The 24,238-nt window shown below is 45.2% G+C and overlaps 1 protein-coding gene across 2 annotated transcripts in view; it reads right to left on the reverse strand.

Moving 5' to 3' along the window:
• The window catches only part of LOC144479484 (procathepsin L-like), a 32,317-nt gene extending 11,829 nt beyond the window's left edge, over positions 1–20,488 (reverse strand). For both annotated transcript variants that reach the window (XM_078198205.1, XM_078198206.1), the window contains exons 1-4: positions 20,469–20,488; positions 15,306–15,447; positions 13,205–13,327; positions 10,712–11,119 (exon numbers count right to left, since the gene is read on the reverse strand). In XM_078198205.1, coding sequence (XP_078054331.1) covers positions 10,712–11,119; positions 13,205–13,327; positions 15,306–15,437 — 663 coding nt within the window. In that variant the 5' untranslated portion in view covers positions 15,438–15,447; positions 20,469–20,488. The remainder of the gene's footprint in view (positions 1–10,711; positions 11,120–13,204; positions 13,328–15,305; positions 15,448–20,468) is intronic.
• Between the last annotated feature and the right edge of the window lie 3,750 nt (positions 20,489–24,238).

Here is a 24,238-nt window from a genome sequence, read left to right on the forward strand (position 1 = left end):
TCAGATTGTGTGTTTTGCTGTGAGACTAATTTTTTTTTCATTGATATTTAGTTTTTTACAGTCATTTGGAAAGGTGCCTGAAGAAAGATCAAAACTAAAGATGACATCATTCACTGGGTGTTTGTAAGTAAGTGGTTTTGATCAATTTACCTGTTCAAAATATTACGGAATGGAATTGGGGTTATTGAGGTGAACCAAATTATTGACCCTGTAATCCGCATTCAAATTTGTCCTACCAAAATGAATCACCTCACATTTATCAGGGTTAAACTCCATTTGCCATTTTTCAGCCCAGCTTTGCATCCAATCTATGTCTCGTTGCAGCCTACAACAGCCCTCCACCTCATCCACTACTCCACCAATCTTGGTGTCATCAGCAAATTTACTGATCCACCCTTCAGCCCCCTCCTCTAAGTCATTAATAAAAATCACAAAGAGCAGAGGACCAAGCACTGATCCCTGCGGCACTCCGCTAGCAACCTGCCTCCAATCCGAAAATTTTCCATCGACCACCGCCCTCTGTCTTCGATCAGACAGCCAGTTACCTATCCAATCGGCCAACTTTCCCTCTATCCCACACCTCCTCACTTTCATCATAAGCCGACCATGGGGGACCTTATCAAACGCCTTACTAAAATCCATGTATATGACATCAACTGCCCTACCTTCATCAACACACTTAGTTACCTCCTCAAAAAATTCTATCAAATTTGTGAGGCACGACTTGCCCTTCACGAATCCGTGCTGACTATCCCGGATTAATCCGCATCTTTCTAAATGGTCGTAAATCCCATCTCTAAGGACCTTTTCCATCAATTTATCAACCACCGAAGTAAGACTCCCCGGTCTATAATTACCAGGGTCATTTCTATTCCCTTTCTTAAACAGAGGAACAACATTCGCCATTCTCCAGTCCTCTGGCACCATCCCCATGGACAGCGAGGACCCAAAGATCAAAGCCAAAGGCTCTGCAATCTCATCCCTTGCCTCCCAAAGAATCCTAGGATACATTTCATCAGGCTCAGGGGACTTATCGACCTTCAGTTTATTCACAACTGCCAGGACATCCTCCCTCCGAACATCTATTTCCTCCAGCCTATTAGCCTGTAACACCTTCTCATCCTCAAAAACATGGCCCCTCTCCTTGGTGAACACTGAAGAAAAGTATTCATTCATCACCTCGTCTATCTCTACTGACTCCATACACAAGTTCCCACTACTGTCCTTGACCGGCCCTAACCTCACCCTGGTCATTCTTTTATTCCTCACATAAGAGTAAAAAGCCTTGGGGTTTTCCTTGATCCGACCCGCCAAGGACTTCTCGTGTCCCCTCCTAGCTCTCCTAAGCCCCTTTTTCAGCTCATTCCTTGCTAACTTGTAACCCTCAATCGAGCCATCTGAACCTTGTTTCCTCATCCCTCCATAAGCTTCCCTCTTCCTTTTCACAAGACATTCCACCTCTTTCGTGAACCATGGTTCCCTCACTCGGCCATTTCCTCCCTGCCTGACAGGGACATACCTATCAAGGACATCCAGTATTTGTTCCTTGAAAAAGTTCCACTTTTCATTCGTTCCTTTCTCTGACAGTTTCTGTTGCCAACTTATGCCCCCTAATTCTTGCCTAATAATTACCTCTCCCCCAATTGTAAACCTTGCCCTGCTGTACGGCCCTATCCCTCTCCATTGCAATAACAAAAGACACCGAATTGTGGTCACTATCTCCAAAGTGCTCTCCCACAACCAAATCTAACACTTGGCCCGGTTCATTTCCCAGTACCAAATCCAATGTGGCCTCACCTCTTGTCGGCCTATCCACATATTGTGTCAGGAAACCCTCCTGCAGACACTGCACAAAAACTGCCCCATCCGAACTATTTGACCTACAAAGGTTCCAATCAATATTTGGAAAGTTAAAGTCCCCCATGATAACTACCCTGTGACCCCCACACATATCCATAATCTGCTTAGCAATTTCTTCCTCCACATCTCTATTCGTATTTGGGGGCCTATAGTAAACTCCTAACAACGTGACCGCTCCTTTCCTATTTCTAACCTCAGCCCATATTACCTCAGTGTGCAGATCCCACTCGAAGTGCCTTTCCGCAGCTGTTAAACTATCCTTGATTAACAATGCCACTCCTCCACCTCTTTTACCAGCTTCCCTACACTTAGTGAAACATCTATACCCCGGAACGTCCAACAACCATTCCTGTCCTTGTTCTACCCACGTCTCCGTAATGGCCACAACATCGTAGTCCCAAGTACCAATCCATGCCCCAAGTTCATCTACCTTGTTCCGGATGCTCCTTGCATTGAAGTAGACACACTTCAACCCACCTTCCTGTCTACCGGTACCCACCCTTGACCCTGATACCTTCCCCAATACCTCACCACCCTCACTGACTTCTGGACTACAACTCCTTTTCCCACTCCCCTGACAAATTAGTTTAAACCCCCCTGAAGAGACGTAACAAATTTCCCTCCTAGGATATTGGTGTCCCTCTGGTTCAGGTGCACCCCGTCCTGTTTGTACAGGTCCCACCTTCCCCAGAATGTGTTCCAATTATCCACGTATCTGAAGCCCTCCCTCCTACACCATCCCTGCAACCACATGTTTAACTGCACTCTCTCCCTGTTCCTCAACTCGCTATCACGTGGCACCGGCAATGTACCAGAGATGACCACATGTTTTGTCTTGGCTCTCAGCTTCCAGCCCAGCTCCAGAAATTCCTGCTTTAAATCCCCGTCCCTTCTCTTACCTATGTCATTGGTACCAATGTGTACCACGACTTGTGACTGTTTCCCCTCCCCCTTCAGAATCCGGAAAACTCGGTCTGAGACGTCATGGACCTTGGCATCCGGTAGGCAACATACCATCCGTGAGTCCCTTTTGCTGCCACAGAACCTCCTATCTATCCCTCTAACTAACGAGTCCCCAATAACTATTGCCCTCCCGCTCTGCCCCTTACCCTCCCGAGCCACAGAGACGGACACAGTGCTGGAGATCCTCTCACTGCGGCTCACCACTGGTATGTCATTCCCCTCAACCGGACCCAAAGCGGAATACTTGTTGCTAAGGGGAACGACCACCGGGGATCCCTGCACGGACTGCTTCCTCCCAGCCCCTCTCACCGTCACCCATCTGTTTTCATTCCTCGGAGTAACTGTATTCCTAAAGCTTCTGTCTACGGCCACCTCTGCGTCCCTAATGATCCTAAGTTCATCCAACTCCAGCTCCAGTTCCCTCACACGGTTTTGGAGGAGCTGCAGATGGGTGCACTTCCCACAGGTGTAATCAGCAGGGACACTGTCATCGTCCCTCACCTCAAACATAGTGCAAGAGGAACATAGCACTGCCTGCACACCCATCCCCTCTAGATACCTTGCCAGTACCAGGTAGAAACAGCAAAAATGAATTAAACTCACCCCTGCTTGCCCTTTCTGCCTAAGCCCTGTGAGCCAAAGCCTTATAGCTCACACTCTGCTTCCCACTCACTACACTGCCCGCTCCCGACGCTGCCCGCTGTATACTGCAGCCTACCTTTTATACTTCACGCGCTTAAAAAACCCTTCCCAGACTCCTTCGCAGCCCACTTCCAGTTTTCACTTTAAACTTAAAATACTACTGCAAAAGTAAAGGCCAGAAAAAAACACACACTAGCTGACTAATTAAATAAATAAACAATTCAATTAATCTCTCACCAGCACTGCTGCCTCCAATCACTCCCTCTCAGCTTGCTCCACTGGAACAAGATGATGTCATTCACTGGGTGTTTGTAAGTATGTGTGGTTTTGAGAAATTTACCTGTTCAAAATATTACGGAATGGAATTGGGGTTATTGAGGTGAACCAAATTATTGAATTGTGGCAACCAGACTTTGATAGTGACCACAGTGAAATTCTTACTGTTGTAAATTTGGTGAAAATCTTCATTGATGATATGAGATGATAAAAAGATGAATGCTGAGAGTAATTGGTGTTTGTGGAATATTGTTGAGTAATTGGTTAATATTATTTATTGCTACTGGCAACTTATGATTGATAGCAGTTAAAAGGATCCTGTGCCCAACAGAGTTCTGGAGGGTCTTCTGTCTCTTTATAGCAATAAAGAACAAAGAACAAAGAAAAGTACAGCACAGAAACAGGCCCTTCGGCCCTCCAAGTCTGCGCCGATCATGATGCCTGCCTGAACTAAAACCATATGTACTTACAGAATCCCTATCCTTCCATTCCCATCCTATTCATGTGTTTGTCTAGTTGCCCCTTAAGTGCCACTATTGTACCGGCTCCCACCACCTCCCCGGACAGCACGTTCCAGACATTCACCGCCCTCTGTAAAAATCTTGCCTTGCACACCTGCTCTAAACTTTTCTCCATGCACCCGAAGCCTATGTTCCCCAGTACTTGACTTTTCTACCCTGGGAAAGAGCATGTGACTACCCACTCTGTCCATGCCACCATAATCTTGTAAACCCCGATCAGATCACCTCTCAACCTCCGCCGCTCCAGTGAGAATGAACTGAGTTTATTCAACCTCTCCTCATAGCTAATACCCTCCAAGCCAGGCAACATCCTGGTAAACGTCTTCTGTACCCTCTCCAAAGCATCCACATCCTTCTGGGACTGTGATGACCAGAATTGTACACAATATTCTAAATGAGGCCTAACTAAGGTTCTGTACAGCTGCAGCGTGACCTGCGAATTTTTATACTCAATGCCCCGACCGATGAAGGCAAGCATCCATATGCCTTCTTGACTACCATATCCACCTGCGTTGCTACTTTCAATGATCGGTGGACATGTACGCCCAGATCTCTGTGCCTGTTAATACTCCTCAGGGTTCTCCCAATAATTTATAATTCCTACTTGCATTCAACCTTCCACAATGCATTATCTCACACTTGTCCAGATTAAACTCCATCTGCCATTTTTAACGTCTGGCTGGACTACTCACTGGGCCCGATTTTACCAAAGATTCGTGCCCGTTTTCGTGCATGAAATCACAGTAAATTCAGGCGTCGGCCATTTAACGCGATCTGCACCCGAATCTGAGCAGATCGCGGCTTTACCGACACCCGATTCGGGCGCGGATCTGGTCTGCACCCAAATTGGGCAGCCCGGCGATTTAAATGTATTAGCATGCATTTAAAGCGATTTAATGAACTGTCCGCCCAACTCTACTGCCAAATCCCACTTTACCACCGCGCGGCCCAATCCGGATCCGCACTTTTAGCGACCTGCTGAATAAAAGTCGGAAGCCGGCGCTTCCTCAGTGAGGGTTGGTGAGGAGGTAGGTGGATGGCGTCCGAAACCTCTCCGGTACTTACGGGTGTCTTGTAGTCGCAGCCATTCTGCAGTCCCGGGTCGGTGGCGGCTCTGCGAGTGTGTGGTGGGGAGGGGGGGAGGATGGATCTCTGGTTTGTGGGGGGGGAGGGGGGGAGGATGGATCTCTGGTTGTGGGGGGGAGGAGGGTGGGAGAATGGATCTCTGGTTGTGGGGGGGAGGAGGGGGGGAGAATGGATCTCTGGTTTGCACGGGGGGAGGAGGGGGGAGAATGGATCTCTGGTTGTGGGGGGGGAGGAGGGTGGGAGAATGGATCTCTGGTTGGCAGGGGGGAGGGGGGGGAGGATGGATCTCTGGTTGTGGGGGGGAGGAGGGGGGGAGGATGGATCTCTGGTTGTGGGGGGAGGAGTGGGGGAGGATGGATCTCTGGTTGTGGGGGGGAGATGGGGCGGAGGATGGATCTCTGGTTGTGGGGGGGAGGATGGATCTCTGGTTGGCAGGGGGGAGGAGTGGGGGAGGATGGATAACAAGAACAAAGAAGAACAAAGAACAATACAGCACAGGAACAGGCCCTTCGGCCCTCCAAGCCCACGCCGCTCCCCGGTCCAGGATTGAATCCTGAATCCAGGATCCCCGCCCAATTTTCCAGCCTATCTACATACTAATATCCTATCCACCAAGCTGTCCCTCACAGCTACGATGCTTTGTTCATCACAACCTATTAGCTCACCCCCACCCCCCCATTCCAGACCATGTGATCTCCAGGGAGAGGCGAAAACCCAGAGTGAAAACCCCAGGGCCAATATGGGGAAAAAAAATCTGGGAAATTCCTCTCCAACCCCCTGAGGCGATCGAAACGAGTCCAGGAGATCACACTGGCCCTGATCGGAAAATGCTCCCCAACCCTATTCATTTCCACTTCCACTAACACCATATGAATTCCCTGCCCCCGAGACAGGTTCCCAACTATCCGCAGTCTCGCTCTGTACTGGCACCAGCAAGTTGATCATAGAATGAAGCCTTGAAACGAGAAACAAAGAACAATTAGCCCGCGCCGCTCCCTGGTCCAAACTAAACCACTCTTTTGTATCCCTCCATTCCCACTCCGTTCATATAGCTGTCTAGATAAGTCTTAAACGTTCCCAGTGTGTCCGCCTCCACCACCTTGCCTGTCAACACATTCCAGGCCCCCACGACCCTCTGTGTAAAATATGTCCTTCTGATATCTGTGTTAAACCTCCCCCGCTTCACCTTGAACCTATGACCCCTCGTGAACGTCACCACCGACCCGGGGAAAAGCTTCCCACCGTTCACCCTATCTATGCCTTTCATAATTTTATACACCTCTATTAAGTCTCCCCTCATCCTCCGTCTTTCCAAGGAGAACAACCCCAGTTTCCCCAATCTCTCCTCATAACCAAGCCCCTCCATACCAGGCAACATCCTGGTAAACCTCCTCTGTACTCTCTCCAAAGCCTCCACGTCCTTCTGGTAGTGTGGCGACCAGAACTGGACGCAGTATTCCAAATGCGGCTGAACCAACGTTCTATACATCTGCAACATCAGACCCCAACTTTTATACTCTATGCCCCGTCCTATAAAGGCAAGCATGCCATATGCCTTCTTCACCACCTTCTCCACCTGTGACATCACCTTCAAAGATCTGTGGACTTGCACACCCAGGTCCCTCTGCGTCTCTACACCCTTTATGGTTCTTCCATTTATCGTGTAGCTCCTCCCTACATTATTCCCACCAAAATGCATCACTTCGCATTTATCAGGATTGAACTCCATCTGCCATTTCCTTGCCCAAATTTCCAGCCTATCTATATCCTTCTGTAGCCTCTGACAATGTTCCTCACTATCTGCAAGTCCTGCCAGTTTTGTGTCATCCGCAAACTTACTGATCACCCCAGTTACTCCTTCTTCCAGATCATTTATATAAATCACAAACAGCAGAGGTCCCAATACAGAGCCCTGCGGTACACCACTAGTCACAGGCCTCCAGCCGGAAAAAGACCCTTCCACTACCACCCTCTTTCTTCTATGACCAAGCCAGTTCTCCACCCATCTAGCCACCTCCCCCTTTATCCCATCTGGATCTCTGGTTGTGGGGGGGAGGACGTAAACCATTCCAGGCACGTAAACCATTCATTATCTTTACTGTTAAAGGATAGGAATTGAAACATTTGAATGTTTTAATTCCTATCCTTTAACAGTAAAAAGCATCTCTTTTCAAAATATTGTTACACTTCAGAAAGTTAATAAACTAATTTTTCTGCGTAAACTACCATTACATTCATTTGATCTAAAATATTAACTTTCTGACACTGTTTAAGTATATCCTAGATGTTCCTGGGACTAGAAATTTCTTCTAAAGAACTATTGCTTCAGGATATATGCTACAAGTACTGGGTTTGTTATATATTTATTCTACAATATGTTGATGGGGAGACGGCTCTGTGACAACAGGAATGAACAGAAACTCAAAATGATATGGATGTACTTTGTTCTGTGTGGTCGAAGATTCTCAGAAATGCACATTTTATTTTTCACTTGAGGCCTGCAAGTCGACACAATCAGCCCAAAATAACCCAAGCAGCTCACATTCATTACTGAGACAAAAGTAGACAGTTGAAATAGATGCAAGTGTAATCTTTCGACAAAAGCTTTGAGTTTAATAGCGTTATCAGATTGTTAGAACAATATTTTCTCTAACAAGAGCAGGTATAATTATTGCCAACTCTTCCATGTGTCAGAGAGCCGCTCGATCTGCTTTTTTTTCTTTCCCGCCCGGGCGCTTCAGATTTTTTTTGAACTGCACATGCGCAGTTCAGAGCTCCGGTCGTTCCGCCAGCGCAAAGCCCCGCCCACAGTGCGGATGGGACCGGAGCCGGCAAAAACCGTATGGGCGCGCTGCAAAGAGGATTCCGGGCTGGGATCTGTATTACGCCCAGATCCGGCCCTTAGACTCCAAATGGTAAAATCGGGCCCACTATCTAAGTGTAAGTGAACCTTGGACAATGCTTAAATAAGAGGGAACTGATTGGATGGTTTAATCTAAATTGTAAATACAAGACCAGAAAAAAAAACCTTTAAAAATGAGATAAAGAGACTAAAATCATGTCTTCCCTGAGAACACTGAATTAATTCAGATTGTAATTATGTCATGGATGTTGTGTAATTTCTAAATGCATCAATGACTGAACCTCGGTAACTCCTGATACATGTCGTGTATTAAAGAACAAACATTCATCAGGAAAACATAAGTAAAGTTCAACCAGTCCTGGCATTCCGGCAAGACTGCTCTCTGGATTACGAGTAATTTTGAAATAACAATGTGAAACAAGTACAACATGGATTGCTGTTTTGAAACATAAAAGACCTCAGAAGAGGTTAAGACTTGTGAATGTTCAGAGCATGTTTTAATGTTTAATGATAATGTAAATTCCTCCAGGGATTAGAACTGAGATGAAATGATATTTAATGGGATGTGTAGAATAAAATGACAGGAAGTGATTGAGGATATGACAGAGAAACAGCAAAATTACATCATCGTATGGGCTCTACGTTAATCACCTGAAGCGATTATGCATGACTTTCAGGCCTGGACAAAATGAGTTTAAGAAAGATGTGCGATTGCATCCAATAGTTGAGGTGGAAGACCAGCCATAATCATATTGAGTGATGGAGCAGGCATGAAGGGCTGAATAGGCTACTCCTGCTTCTTTTTCTTATGTTTTAATGACATGTATATCAAGTAATGTAATAGTGAATTTAAAATGGGCACAGCTACCCTTGACAGTCTCACATGATGGGAGACAATTTAGTGATAGCTTCAACTACTACGAGCTAGAGTATGGTGGTGAGAAAAGCACTCCCCGTCAGATCCTTTCTGCACGATCGAGATCTCAACATCACCACACGCTGCCCTCGAAGCGGCTGCGGGGGTGATGAGACGGTCGCACACCTCCTTGTGGAATGTGCCTTTGCAAAAAAGGTCTGGAGTGAGATGCAGTGGTATTTGTCGAGGTTCGTCCCGAGAAGCTCGGTGACGCAGGACTCTGCTCTACGGGCTGTTTCCAGGGCCGCACACCAAGATAAATATCAACTGCTGCTGGAGCGTCATCAACTCGGTGAGGGATGCACTTTGGTCCGCCCAAAACTTGCTGATCTTCCAGCTGAAAGAATTGTCCTCACCAAGGTCCAGGACTACGTGCTGAGGGACGCGCTCAAGCTTGAGGCAGCTGCCGCAAAGGCACAATGGCGAAAGGCCACAGTGTAAAGCCTTTCAACCGAGGCAGACCGAGGGCCCGGTAACTGTGGAACACCCTCGGCCTGCGTAACTGTGTGCTAAACTGAAAAATAACAGCATGCAGTAAAATCTGATGTCTGTATATAGTTTTCAGTTTTGAAATGTAATGAATGTAATGTCGTGTAAATAAGCATCGTATAGTATTGTAAAAATGACTGTTTTTTTGAACTGTTTGTAATTTTTGGATCTGTTGTTTTGCAATGATTTATTTGAGTTTTTTTTATGAATAAAGTATATTTTTGAAATTAAAAAAAATCAGTGGGTTTTGTCATTACCCAGATAATTATCTTGATAATTCCAATTGGTACAATGTGTTGGTTTAAATAATTAAGTAAGACACTGCCATAGAAAAACCAAAACGTGGAATTAGTTGCTCTGATTAAAAAGTGAAGACAGTAAGAAGTTTAACAACACCAGGTTAAAGTCCAACAGGTTTATTTGGTAGCAAAAGCCACACAAGCTTTCGAGGCTCTGAGCCCCTTCTTCAGGTCTCATCTCCACATCAAAAAGTGAAGGGACAGGAACTCATTCCTCCGACCTCTACAACTTACATTCAGATTGAGTGGTGTTTACCACGTAAAGTACATATACCATTAACTTTTTCTTTGGCATCTGAATAATTAAACAGTGTATAATTAAAGTACACAGTGGAATGCTCATGAAGTTTGACTGGACATAAACAAGGAGCTTGGAGAGAGCATCTTGGAAACTTTTCCGGTTTGAGTTTTTCCTAGTTAGATCTGAAAGTCTAATTTAGTATGTTATCATGGTACTATTTTAAAATCTACTCGAACATCTTAATAAAGCTTTCATACTTTGGAATACTGCATTTAATAGTCTCTTTCAGTTACTAAAATTAACTTAAGATAGACAACTCACAGCATGATTTTTGCCTAACCATAACCAATGCACAGCAAAGCTGCAGTGAGGAAGCAGGAGAGGCAAAAGAATCTAAAACCAAAGCAAAACCTTCCGACAAGCCAATCAGAAACTCACACTCGGGGTGGGATTTTTTGGCAGGTATTGTCATGAACAGGATGGGAAAATTTGGAGAGCCGTTGACTTTTAATATCCCACCCAATAATGTTTAAAATAATTCTGTCTGATTTTTACCTGATTCTTCACTGCAGTAACGTAGCCTCTTCTACGCCAGTCGACAAACACGCGTGTCAGATCATCATCACTTTCTTCATCTTCATCAAGTTCATCATCACCTCCATCACTTTCTACATCTCCGTGAAGTTCATCATCACCTCCATCACTTTCTACATCTTCATCAAGTTCATCTTCACCTCCATCACTTTCTACATCTTCGTCAAGTTCATCATCACCTCCATCACTTTCTACATCTTCATCAAGTTCATCTTCACCTCCATCACTTTCTACATCTTCATCAAGTTCATCTTCACCTCCATCACTTTCTACATCTTCGTCAAGTTCATCTCCATCAACTTCTTCAGTCGAATTGTCAGCTTGGATTGGGAGAAATCCATTCATGCGTTCATTGAACTCTTTATCAGTCTAGAAAGTCAAATACAGGGATATTCATGAATGAAGTGATTGGTTTTTAATGGAGAATGTGCAAGAAGAGAGTAGATAACATTACACGGCCACATTCTTATCCATTCACTGAGTTTAGCAAAAAGAGAGATCAAAGTAACAAGCATCGCTGACATGTGTAATGTTCGACGGAAATAAAGAACTGCAGGAAAATGGTTTGTCCATTTCTGCACATTCCAGGATAAAGGTGGGTGGAGAGCCTGAAGGTGATAAAGTATCTCTCTGGTCTAGGGTACCACAAACAAAATGGCAGCAGTGATTATACATGCACCTAATTTTGTGTGCGATGAGTTGAGAATCATTTGGTGATTAAAATCTTCCAGAGCATTTTCTCAGTGAGGAGAGTGGGTAAAGTTCCCCCATGATGACTAAGTTTATTGATGTTTAACTGACCCATCCCCATCAGGAAGCTCTCACATTCCATCACCAACCTGGTCTTAATTCCCGCTCAAAGCTCAGGCTGCAGTTGGTACAGAATTGGCTTCAGGACCCTTGGACTTAGAGGAGAAAGTTGGGCAGCATTCCTGATCACAATCTGAAGGAGGCTTATCTAAGTTTCAGGGTACAGATCTGCCTCCTTACAGCTGTGTGCTTTTCAGTGACTATAATTGGAAAGCTTAGTGCAATAAAATTATTGATTTAAGATATCAAATGTGATGAATTTTCAAAGCCTGGTAACTGGTCCGAGTCAGGTGTGATTATTCCATGGCACCCCAATGTACCAGGTCCTGAGGTCTTGCATGGGTATTGAGCTTGCAGGCAGGTTTTGGTCTTGCTTTAAATGTCATCATATGCAATTTGCCTGTGTTTAAAATCAAAGGTATTAACACGTGATATTGATTCAACCTGGATGTCCCTCCTTTATTGAGATAATATATCGTTCTGTTGGAAGGTTCAAACATCATATTTAGGTTTTTCAGGATATATATTCAAGTAACATTCGCACCACACAAGTGCCAGGCAATGACCATTCCCAATGAGAGAAAATCCAGCCATCACCCAATGATATTCAATGGCATTACCGTTGCTGATTCCCCCACTATCATTATCCACCATTGGGGTGGCACAGTGGTTAGCACTGCTGCCTCACAGGGCCAGGAACCTGATTCAATTCCAGCCTCAGGTGACTGTCTGTGGGTTTCCTCCGGGTGCCCGGGTTTCCTCCCACAGTTGAAATATGTGTGGGTTAGGTGGATTGGCCATACTAAATTGCCCCTCAGTGTCAGGGGATTAGCTAGGGTAAATATGTGGAGTTACGGGATAGGGCCTGGGTGGGATTGTTGTCGGTGCAGGCTCAATGGACCAAATGGCTTCCTTCTGTACTGTAGGGATTCTCTGATCACACTGGAAAGTAGCTGTTACACAAAGATCAGGTTTGGTTTTGATGCTCCCCATGGTTGAATATCCTGTCCACATGAATTGTTGAGTTTGACATCAAACCTGAGAAAACAGAGGGTGTCCATGAACCGATCTCCAATCAATTATTGTCTTTTTTGGGAGTGGGGAAGGTGCGATTTTGAACTGGGATCCAACATTTCACATTCAGACTTTATTATTTCACATTCACAATCCAAATAGTCTCTCATCAATTTCCCAATGATTTCAATGACAAGATCTGACATTGGAGTTGAAATTGCCATTGGTCCCAGTGTTGGGTTTTAGTCCATCCCTGCGGGAAGGTTAGGCCAAGGAGAGATTAATGCAGTTGGTGTGTTGAACACTGTCAACACTATCCCATCATGTTTAAATTGTCACTTGGTTTGGGGCAGGTGAACCCATCCCATGCTTTTTATTCAGAAAGTACAGCAGACACACGAGCCGTGTCCCAGCCCATGGTGCTGGCTGTCTGACAACAGGAAATATAATGAATTTAGATATTAAAATGGAAAGGAGAATCGATTTTTACAAAACATACATTGGTGAGGGAGGTTAGATTCTTTAGTGTAATGGGGCATTGTGATATCACTAACCAATCACGCCTTATTCAGTAATAGCACCACAATAACTGGTATCTAATAGAGCCCAGACTAGACATCTTATACACACCAGGTCTCCAAACTCATTCATTCCCACAGTAAATGTGTGTTTCCCCATTGAGTATTCCAGGTTGTGCTGTTCGATGTATCTCACATTGTCCTCCCATATCGATCTCCTGCGGGTCTCTTCTTCCTGAATAAAGACATTTAGTCAGTCAGATTCTGGCATCTTCCATTCCGGAAATTATTAAAAATCCACTTGTAAAAATGAAATAACGGGCCGGATTCTATGATCACACTGGAAGGTAGCACAGTGGTTAGCACTGCTGCCTCACAGCACCAGGGACCTGGGTTCGATTCCTGGCTTGTGTCACTATCTGTGTGGAGTTTGCACATTCTACCCGTGTCTGCATGGGTTTCCTCCGGGTGCTCCGGTTTCCTCCCACAGTCCAAAGATGTGTGGGTTCGGTGGATTGGCCATGCTAAATTTCCCCTTAGTGTCAGGGGGACTAGCTAGGGTAAATGCATGGGGTTATGGGGATAGCACCTGGGTGGGATTGTGGTTAGTACAGGCTCGAAGGACTGAATGTCCTCCTTCTGCACTGCCGGACTCTTTCTCTATTCCCTGATCTCGCCTGTAGCTGGGATTCTCCAGCCCCGCTGCAGTCAACAGAGATTTGGCTGAGTGCCAAATTCTCTATTCTCGCTGGCAGTGGCAGCATGGCGGGAATGGCCAGAGAATTGTGGCCATTTCACGGTTCGGTTTCCATCCTCTTATGCAGTTGGGAGAAGTTGCACTCATTCCCTGCCTCAGAGACAGAGAGGGCAGGATTTTCTGGCCGTGCTCGCCCCAATACTGGAAAATCCCGTCTGAAGTCCTGACGACAGAGCCTGAAGTGGGCCTCATTTGCGCTGACGTGTCGAGAGCGGGCTCCGCAATCGCACGGTGGGAGAAGCTTTGCATTGGTGAAACTCACTGTCAGCTGACAATGCAACAAATTTGGGCTGGCTGTAAAAGAGCCTGCTGGACAAACAGGTCCTGTTTCATGGCCACAGATTTCCTGCCCAACTCCATTACCTCAATGATCCTGTTAATATGTCAGTACAACAGTTCCTAGTCCTCAGCCTCTCTCAAACATGTCACCCCATCAATCTCTACCTGACTATTTACTGTCATTCCTCACCCCCCAACCCCCTCTCCCCGCACCCCATCCCACCATATCGATTATGTCTGAAATTAGACAGAGACCAGCCCCACCCTCTGTCCTCCATTGGGTGACAGGTTGGAACCCCTCATCCTTCATGCCACTTGTCCAATTAAGTTCAGGGTGTGAAGACTCACGGATGGCCCTCCCACCACTGGCACTTGAGGTCCTAATGTGGCCAACTGATGCCCAAACAAGGGTCTCATCTCACCATGGCTGGTATCCACCCCGGCAGGACATTCATCATGCGCCAGGCCTGAAAAGCAAACTCTGTTGGAGTTGCTTACAGACCTCCAGGATGTAGGCCCCCCAATTGAGGGAATCGGTGTTGTGAAGTGCGGGGATCCAGTGAGAGCCACTGCTTTGTCCTTGTTGCCAGGTCACCACCAACTCTGACCACACCCCCAGCCCGCCGTCACTCACCAGTGGACAAGGCCTCAGGTGGGCGTTTTACAGGAAGCAACACCACCCCCTGGTGGCACTGCCAAGCAATGCATACCTGTCAGCCTTTGATTGACTGGCAACTCTTGGGTGATGTCATTTCAGCCCTTGGGGTTCTTGATCCTGTGGAAGTCCTGTCACTGCACATTGAAGTCTTGTTTGGCACTTAATTCAGCGGGTCTTCCCGAAAGCAGGTGAAGTGGGGCTTTCACCAACTCTCCAGCCAGTGGGCGAGAGCCCTGTCACCCACATTTAATTCTGCCCCAGATCTCTGCTGTTTCAATGTGAGTTCAGTCAGTCCTCTACTGGAGTTAGAGACTGGGAGAAATCCCCGAGAACCTTCGGATCAATGTGTTTCCAATTTCACTTCCTATATCCATTCCCCTCAACAGGAAACTCACCTCTCCCACCTTAACTCCAAGTAAAAATTCTCAATAATTTACCGAGTGTGTGGATTCCCTTTCCCCTTGAGAGTGAGCTGAATGTTTGGAATAGGTTCCAGACTGGAACAAATCCCCCTTTTACCTCGGTGTACTGCTTCTCATGTTGTGATTTCCAGATCTTCCAGTCTCCATTCAGTCTTGAATCAAATGTGTGGCCTGAGGCAACAACCAGAATAGACAGCAGCACACAGCCCAGAAACAGAGAGAGCTTCATGCTGGACAATCTAATGGAGCAAAACCAATGGCATTAGACATGGAGTGGACAATATTCACACATTGATGGGAAAATAGCTGTTTGGGAAAATTATTCTGCAAATGTACAAATAGTATCCTCCTCAATCAATGGGGAGGCGATGGCCGAGTGGTATTAACGCTGGACCATCAGCTAATGTTCTGGGGACCCAGGTTCGAATCCCACCATGGGAGATGGTGAAATTTGAATTCAATAAAAAACATCTGGAATTAAGAATCTACTGATGACCATGAAACCATTGTCAATTGCCAAATAACCCATCTGTTTCACTAATGGGAAAGAAATCCACATCCTTCCCTGATCTGGTTACACTGGCAATGTGGTTGACTCTCAACTGCCCTCTGAAATGGCCCAATAAGCCACTCAGATCAAGAGCAACTAAGGATGGGCAATAAATGCTGACCAGCCAGCGACACCTTTGCCCCACAAATGAATAAACTGCTGTCACCTTTTTACATTTTTCCTTTCTTTTATTGGTACCTTTTGGTTCTTCATTTCTAATCAAAAAAGCTAGTTCAAATTAAGTCCAATCATAGTCCCCACATTTGAGACAAACTAGATCCAGGCTGTCAAGACAAGGCATTGCATCCCATCTTGGGTTCGATTAAACAAGACCCAAGCTGACAGGGTGAGGAATTGCGACCCCTCTCGGGCTTGATCTCACACTTCACTTCAGCCAAAAGGCCGAGATAGCTTTGAAAAATTGCATCAGGTAAAGCCTCAGTTTAAACTCATTGGCTCCCTGATCCTTTACTCTACCCGAGCTTGGTAAACCGTGATTGCAGGTGTCAGTAGCACCCCCAGTGCAATGGGCTAGCCTGATCATGCACTCTCCCATTCAACAGATAAAATACTTCATGGCCATGGTGAGTGGATTGGAATCTTCCTGCTATTTAATTAATGTTGTTCCATATTTAAGGCAAATTATTGGAAAGAGTAAAGAAAACATATGCAACTAATTTAAATTATACTGATTGGATGAGTGATTCTCACTCAGTGACTTCAGGAAGTGGAGTGGAGGACGCGCCCCTGTCTACATCAATCGGGACAAAGTAGAAATGGTTGAGAGCTTCATGTTTTTAGGTGTCCAGATCACCAACAACCTGTCCTGGTCCCTCCATGCTGATGCTGTAGTTAAGAAAACCCACCAATGCCTCTATATTCTCAGAAGAATAAAGAAATTTGGCATGTCCATTCCAACTCTCACCAACTTTAACAGATGCACCATAGAAACCTTCTTTCTGATTGTATCGTAGCTTGGTATGGTTCCTACTCTGTCCAAGACTACAAAGGGTCTTGAACAAAGCCCAGTCCATCACTCAAACCAGCCTCCCACTCATTGACACTTTCTACACTTCCCGCTGCCTTAGAAAGGCGGCCAGCATAATTAAGGACCTCACACACCCCAGACATACTCCCTTTCAACTTCTTCCATCAGGAAAAAGATACAAAGGTCTAAGGACACGTACCAACCGACTCAAGAACAACTTCTTCCCTGCTGCCATCAGACTTTTGAATGGACCTACCTCACATTAAGTTGATCTTTCTCTACACCGTAGCCATGACTGTAACACAACATTCTGCACTCTCTCTTTTCCTTCTCTATGAACGGTATGTTTTGTCTGTAGAGCGCGCAAAAAACAATACTTTTGTTTTTACACTAATATTTGTGACAATAATAAATCAAATCAAATCCAAAAATTCCAGTCTCTGAGTCACTAACCGAATGGCTCAAGTAGTTCAGTGGATTAGGATTCATACTTTAAATACTTAAACTAACCACCCAGAAAATATGTGTCCAAATTCCAATATCTGCAGATAAAAGAAGCTGCTTTTAGTCAAATAATGGGCTCCAAATGTGATTGACAGGAGAATTAGCCGTTTATCTCCATTCTGGTCAATAACACTGGTGTCACTGTATGCAGCCATTAAAATGCCAAAAAGCTGTTGGATTGTTACAAAAAATCACACTGGTTCACTTGTTCCCCAATTGCTCTTTTTTCCCGAAATGACCATCCTTACCGAGTCTCGCCTATATGTGACATCAGTCCTGCACAGACCCAATGGTTTATTCTTAATTACCCTCTGAACTGTCCCAGTCATGGAACACCAGCCTCTGATCAATGATATTTTATGGCAAATATATGACAATTAGACTACAATGATATAAATATATATACACGCTCATCCGTTGACATGCACACATTATATAGAATGTAAATAATTACATACAAATATTTGGCACATTGTAGTGTTCTAATCAGTTTCTCTTGGATCTTCCCATCTTGCTTTTGCTAAACTCTAAATTCCCTACACAATACACAGCTCCCTCCCCACTCCCTCATTGTCTGAAGTCAATGGGTAGAAAGCACTGTTTACTACATTATTGTATAGATGGTTTTTATTATTTTTCATGGGATGTGGACATTTTGGCAAAGCCAGCATTTGTTGCCCATCCTTAATTGCCCTTGAACTGTGCGGCTTGCAATCACTTTGGCAAATCAAATAAACTAAATCAAACTGACTGACAGGCAAAGTAAAAAGGAGCAGCCTCTTATAAAGGGGTGTGGGGGAGGAGTCACCCAAAAAAGAGGAAGGTTTTGCTGGGATATTGCAGAGGGCAGTTAAGAGGCAGCCAGATTGTTGTGTCGGCCACAGCAGATAAGATAAATTTACTGCCCTACTGGGCATCAGTGAACCAGATAATTGTCAGAGTCATTATTAACGAGAGTAGCTTTCTATTCCAGATTTAGGCCTCACTCAGGCGAGGCTCACAAAATCCCACCTGAGGTAAACAGAGAATTCTGTTCTGCGAGCCACGCTATCAGTTTCAGGGCAGGTGTGGCAGTAAAATTCCAGCCTTAGTATTTGAACTTTAGTTCCACCAGGTTTTTGAACCCATGCCCCCAGAACCTGGCCTGGGCCTGAGGATGACGAACCCCATGAGAGCACCACTACACCACCATCTCTGTATTACGCATTTTCTCTACCCAATCTCTTCCTCTACTGCTGTGTCATACTTGATGTCTTTGGGGGAGTTTGGAATTTGCCTTGAGTTTATTCAACAATTCTGACTTGGGAATCAGAGATCCCTCAGAAAATAGCCATTTAAAAGAAGTACAGCAACAAACATCTGGGGGAATAAATGTATGAACCACTAAAAGTACGGATACAGGTTAACAACATCTTGAAAAAGCAAACAAAGCACTGGGTTGAGTTCTTGAAGGATAGGATTGAAAAGTATAAACTTCTCATAAATTTTGATTGGAGCACACTTGGAGAATTGTGAATGGTTCTGGCCTCCATATCAGAAAAAGGTCAGAGTGTTACTGGAGAAGGTGCAAAAGAAGGTTTTAGAATAATGCCAAAATTGAGAAGTTACTCCTATCAGGAAATAGCAAATAAGTTGGGGAATTTATACCCTGTTCCATCTGGATGTCCACACTCACAGAATGTGAACTGAACCCATCCCATTCCACCCAATTAATAAGAACATAAGAACATAAGAAATAGGAGCAGGAGTAGGCCATCTAGCCCCTCGAGCCTGCCCCGCCATTCAATAAGATCATGGCTGATCTGACGTGGATCAGTGCCACTTACCCGCCTGATCCCCATAACCCTTAATTCCCTTACCGATCAGGAATCCATCCATCCGCGCTTTAAACATATTCAGCGAGGTAGCCTCCACCACCTCAGTGGGCAGAGAATTCCAGAGATTCACCACCCTCTGGGAGAAGAAGTTCCTCCTCAACTCTGTCTTAAACCGACCCCCCTTTATTTTGAGGCTGTGTCCTCTAGTTTTATCTTCCTTACTAAGTGGAAAGAATCTCTCCGCCTCCACCCTACCCAGCCCCCGCATTATCTTATAAGTCTCCATAAGATCCCCCCTCATCCTTCTAAACTCCAACGAGTACAAACCCAATCCCCTCAGCCTCTCCTCATAATCCAAACCCCTCATCTCCGGTATCAACCTGGTGAACCTTCTCTGCACTCCCTCCAATGCCAATATATCCTTCCTCATATAAGGGGACCAATACTGCACACAGTATTCCAGCTGCGGCCTCACCAATGCCCTGTACAGGTGCATCAAGACATCCCTGCTTTTATATTCTATCCCCTTCGCAATATAGGCCAACATCCCATTTGCCTTCTTGATCACCTGTTGTACCTGCAGACTGGGCTTTTGCGTCTCATGCACAAGGACCCCCAGGTCCCTTTGCACGGTAGCATGTTTTAATTTGTTTCCATTGAGATAATAATCCCATTTGTTATTATTTCCTCCAAAGTGTATAACCTCGCATTTCTCAACGTTATACTCCATTTGCCATATCCTCGCCCACTCACTCAGCCTGTCCAAATCTCTCTGCAGATCTTCTCCGTCCTCCACACGATTCACTTTTCCACTTATCTTTGTGTCGTCTGCAAACTTCGTTACCCTACACTCCGTCCCCTCCTCCAGACCATCTATATAAATGGTAAACAGTTGCGGCCCGAGTACCGATCCCTGCGGCACGCCACTAGTTACCTTCCTCCAACCGGAAAAACACCCATTTATTCCGACTCTTTGCTTCCTGTCGGATAGCCAGTCCCCAATCCACTTTAACACACTACCCCCAACTCCGTGTGCCCTAATCTTCTTCAGCAGCCTTTTATGGGGCACCTTATCAAACGCCTTTTGGAAATCCAAAAACACCGCATCCACCGGTTCTCCTCCATCAACCGCCCTAGTCACATCTTCATAAAAATCCAACATGTTCGTCAAGCACTACTTTCCCCTCATGAATCCATGCTGCGTCTGATTGATCGAACCATTTCTATCCAGATGCCCTGCTATCTCCTCTTTAATAATGGATTCCAGCATTTTCCCTACTACAGACGTTAAGCTGACCGGCCTATAGTTACCCGCCTTTTGTCTCCTTCCTTTTTTAAACAGCGGCGTAACATTAGCCGTTTTCCAATCAATGAACACTGGAAGGAACGAGACAAACTCACCTTGTGATCGTCTGAGCAGCTCCACTGAACGGCGGATAGACTCCCACATTATATACACACACAGTCTTCCAGGAGCCATCCCTTCAGATCTCTGGCAACATCATTGATTGGGAAATGGAAGACAAACGGATTAAATGAGATGGTGTCATATCTTTCAGAATCTTGCTTAAGTATCAAATTCCTCTTTTAATACTGAGGATGGTAACAATACTTTGAAATTTAATATTTGCATGACCTCTTTTTAATTTCCTTTATTTTTGATTAATTTTCTATTTATCTCAACCACAAAGTGTCTTTAAATCTGCACTGCAACTCCATTAAGGGTGGCCCAGACCTTTTAAGAACCTTGGATACCAAATAACATATCCATTGACCTTGCTGTGTTCCAAACACATTAAATAGTGTGATCAGCATGATGATATATAAGTAAGTGAACTGACCCTGTGTTCCAGCTCTGACCAGCTCACTACACCACAGGTATGCAGTGTCCAGCTTTACAGGAACATTGGCCTAAAATGTAATTGTGACATTGGATCCTCTCTCTTTGGCCGGAATTTTACCGGCATGCCCGCCCAGATTCTGGGGGCGGGCGACGCTCAGAGAACAGCATTCTCCATTGGCCTCAGGCGGGATTGTACGAACCTCGGGCGGATGTGCTGGTTAAATTCCACCCTTTCTTGGTGTTTTTTGATTAATTTTAAATTATCAGTAGAAACAGTATCAGCTCTGGGAAGGGAAGGTTTTGTGGACAGTTTTCACCCAAGTACCAGCATCGAACAGGTTAATCATGGGCCAAGTGATGAGATATCTTCCTTTCTCAACCTCAGAGAAACACCACCACGAAGAAGATAGGAACAGGATGAGTCCATTCAGCCCCTCGAGCTTCCCTATCCAAACTGAGTGACTTCATTTGACATCATCTGCCTTCAACAGTGTTCATTTGCACTCAGGAAAATTATAGGCCAATTAGCCTAACCTCAGTTGTTGGCAAAATTCTAGAATCCATCGTTAAGGATGAGATTTCTAAATTCTTGGAAGTGCAGGGTCGGATTAGGACAAGTCAGCATGGATTTAGTAAGGGGAGGTCGTGCCTGACAAACCTGTTAGAGTTCTTTGAAGAGATAACAAATAGGTTAGACCAAGGAGAGCCAATGGATGTTATCTATCTTGACTTCCAAAAGGCCTTTGACAAGGTGCCTCACGGGAGACTGCTGAGTAAAATAAGGGCCCATGGTATTCGAGGCAAGGTACTAACATGGATTGACGATTGGCTGTCAGACAGAAGGCAGAGAGTTGGGATAAAAGGTTCTTTCTCAGAATGGCAACCGGTGACAAGTGGTGTCCCGCAGGGTTCAGTGTTGGGGCCACAGCTGTTCTCTTTATATATTAACGATCTAGATGACGGGACTGGGAGCATTCTGGCCAAGTTTGCCGATGATACAAAGATAGGTGGAGGGGCAGGTAGTATTGAGGAGGTGGGGAGGCTGCAGAAAGATTTAGACAGTTTAGGAGAGTGGTCCAAGAAGTGGCTGATGAAATTCAACGTGGGCAAGTGCGATGTCGTACACTTTGGAAAAAAGAATAGAGGCATGGACTATTTTCTAAACGGTGACAAAATTCATAATGCTAAAGTGCAAAGGGACTTGGGAGTCCTAGTCCAGGATTCTCTAAAGGTAAACTTGCAGGTTGAGTCCGTAATTAAGAAGGCAAATGTAATGTTGTCATTTATCTCAAGAGGCTTGGAATACAAAAGCAGGGATGTACTTCTGAGGCTTTATAAAGCACTGGTTAGGCCCCATTTGGAGTACTGTGAGCAATTTTGGGCCCCACACCTCAGGAAGGACATACTGGCACTGGAGCGGGTCCAGCGGAGATTCACACGGATGATCCCAGGAATGGTAGGCCTGACATACGATGAACGTCTGAGAATCGTGGGATTGTATTCGTTGGAGTTTAGGAGGTTGAGGGGAGATCTGATAGAAACTTACAAGATAATGAACGGCTTAGATAGGATGGACGTAGGGAAGTTGTTTCCATTAACAGGGGAGACTAGGACGCGGGGGCACAGCCTTAGAATAAAAGGGAGTCACTTTAGAACAGAGATGAGGAGAAATTTCTTCAGCCAGAGAGTGGTGGGTCTGTGGAATTCATTGCCACAGAGGGCTGTGGAGGCCGAGACGTTGAGCGTCTTCAAGACAGAAATTGATAAATTCTTGATTTCTCGAGGAATTAAGGGCTATGGGGAGAGAGCGGGTAAATGGAGTTGAAATCAACCATGATTGAATGGTGGAGTGGACTCGATGGGCCGAATGGCCTTACTTCCGCTCCTATGTCTTATGGTCTTATGGTCTTATAGTTGGCATCAGTTTTGTTAAAACAACTATTTAGCTATCATTTGTCATCAGTTGCATTCAGAAACAGTCATGTAACTATCATTATTGTAAATAACATAACTGACAGCAATCTCATCAGTTGTCTCAAACAACAGTGTTCAAACATTTACCATTGACAATATCACTTAAGCATTTAGACATCAAAATCACAAAGTACCATATTTCTGAATTTCCATACCATCAAACATTCGAAAACTGAGCTAACTTTAGAAAAAGCAGTCTCTGTTTAAACATACGTTTAAATAAGCAACTTTTATGATTTTCGTCATAACCTAGAACTTGGACATCACAACCCTGACCCGCACCCCAAGCTCCTCCAGATTGCAAAAGACTCGCTCCATCTCCACCCATGGAGGAGCTTTCACCCCAAACCCTCAAGCAATTTCCTTCTGTGATCCCCAAACCCCCAACACACACCCCATTCCAGTCTGCAGCAGGTCTCATCTCCATCTCTTCCCCCTCCCTCTCCCTCTCTTTCCCCATTCACCCCCTCTCTCCTCCCTCTCCATCTCTTCCTCCTCTCCCTCTCCCTCGCTTTCCCCATTCACCCCCTCTCCCAGCGAGCACAGAAGCAGCAATGGTGCCGGCAAGGAGGTGACTATAGAGGGGAGGGGGGGAGGGGTTTGCAATGCAGTGGGGCCTGAGACTGGAGGGAGGGGGAAGAGTTTGGAGAGTGGAGGGAGAGAGACAGGAGCGACTGTGGAGACTAGACGGTGGGGGTACGAGAGTTTGGAGTTGGAAGGAAGAAGATAGGGTTAGAGTTTGGAGACTGGAGGGAAATAGGGGTGGGAAGAGTTTAGACCCTGATACTGGATGGGGGATGTGAACTTCGACACTGAGACTGAGCGAGGGTGGAGGTTTTAGACCCTGAGGCTGGATAGCGGTAGATAGTTTAGACCCTGAGATAGAGTGAGGGGGTGGAGAGCCTCGAAGCCTAGATTCTCAGAGGGTGGGTGGGTGAAAACTATAGACGCTGGAACTAAAATGAATTAAGAATTGATAGGATTTTGGAGGGTGCTCTCAAGCATGTACTGGATAATGGAAAGATGTTTTGGACTAAATGACAAAACTGAATCAATTCACATGTTATTTAAGTAATTATTTTTCTTGTATTTCTCAGTGAAGGTTGCTGAGCGCATTGGATAGCTTCATGCATATTGGATAACTTTATGCATATTGGATAGCTTCATGCATATTGGATAGCTTCATGCATATTGGATAACTTTATGCATATTGGATAGCTTCATGCATATTGGATAGCTTCATGCATATTGGATAGCTTCATGCATATTGGATAACTGGATGCATATTGGATAGCTTCTTGCAAATTGGATAGCTTCATGCATATTGGATAACTGGATGCATATTGGATAGCTT

The sequence above is a fragment of the Mustelus asterias genome, chromosome 26 (genome assembly GCF_964213995.1).
Source record: "Mustelus asterias chromosome 26, sMusAst1.hap1.1, whole genome shotgun sequence".
Classification (NCBI taxonomy): domain Eukaryota; kingdom Metazoa; phylum Chordata; class Chondrichthyes; order Carcharhiniformes; family Triakidae; genus Mustelus; species Mustelus asterias.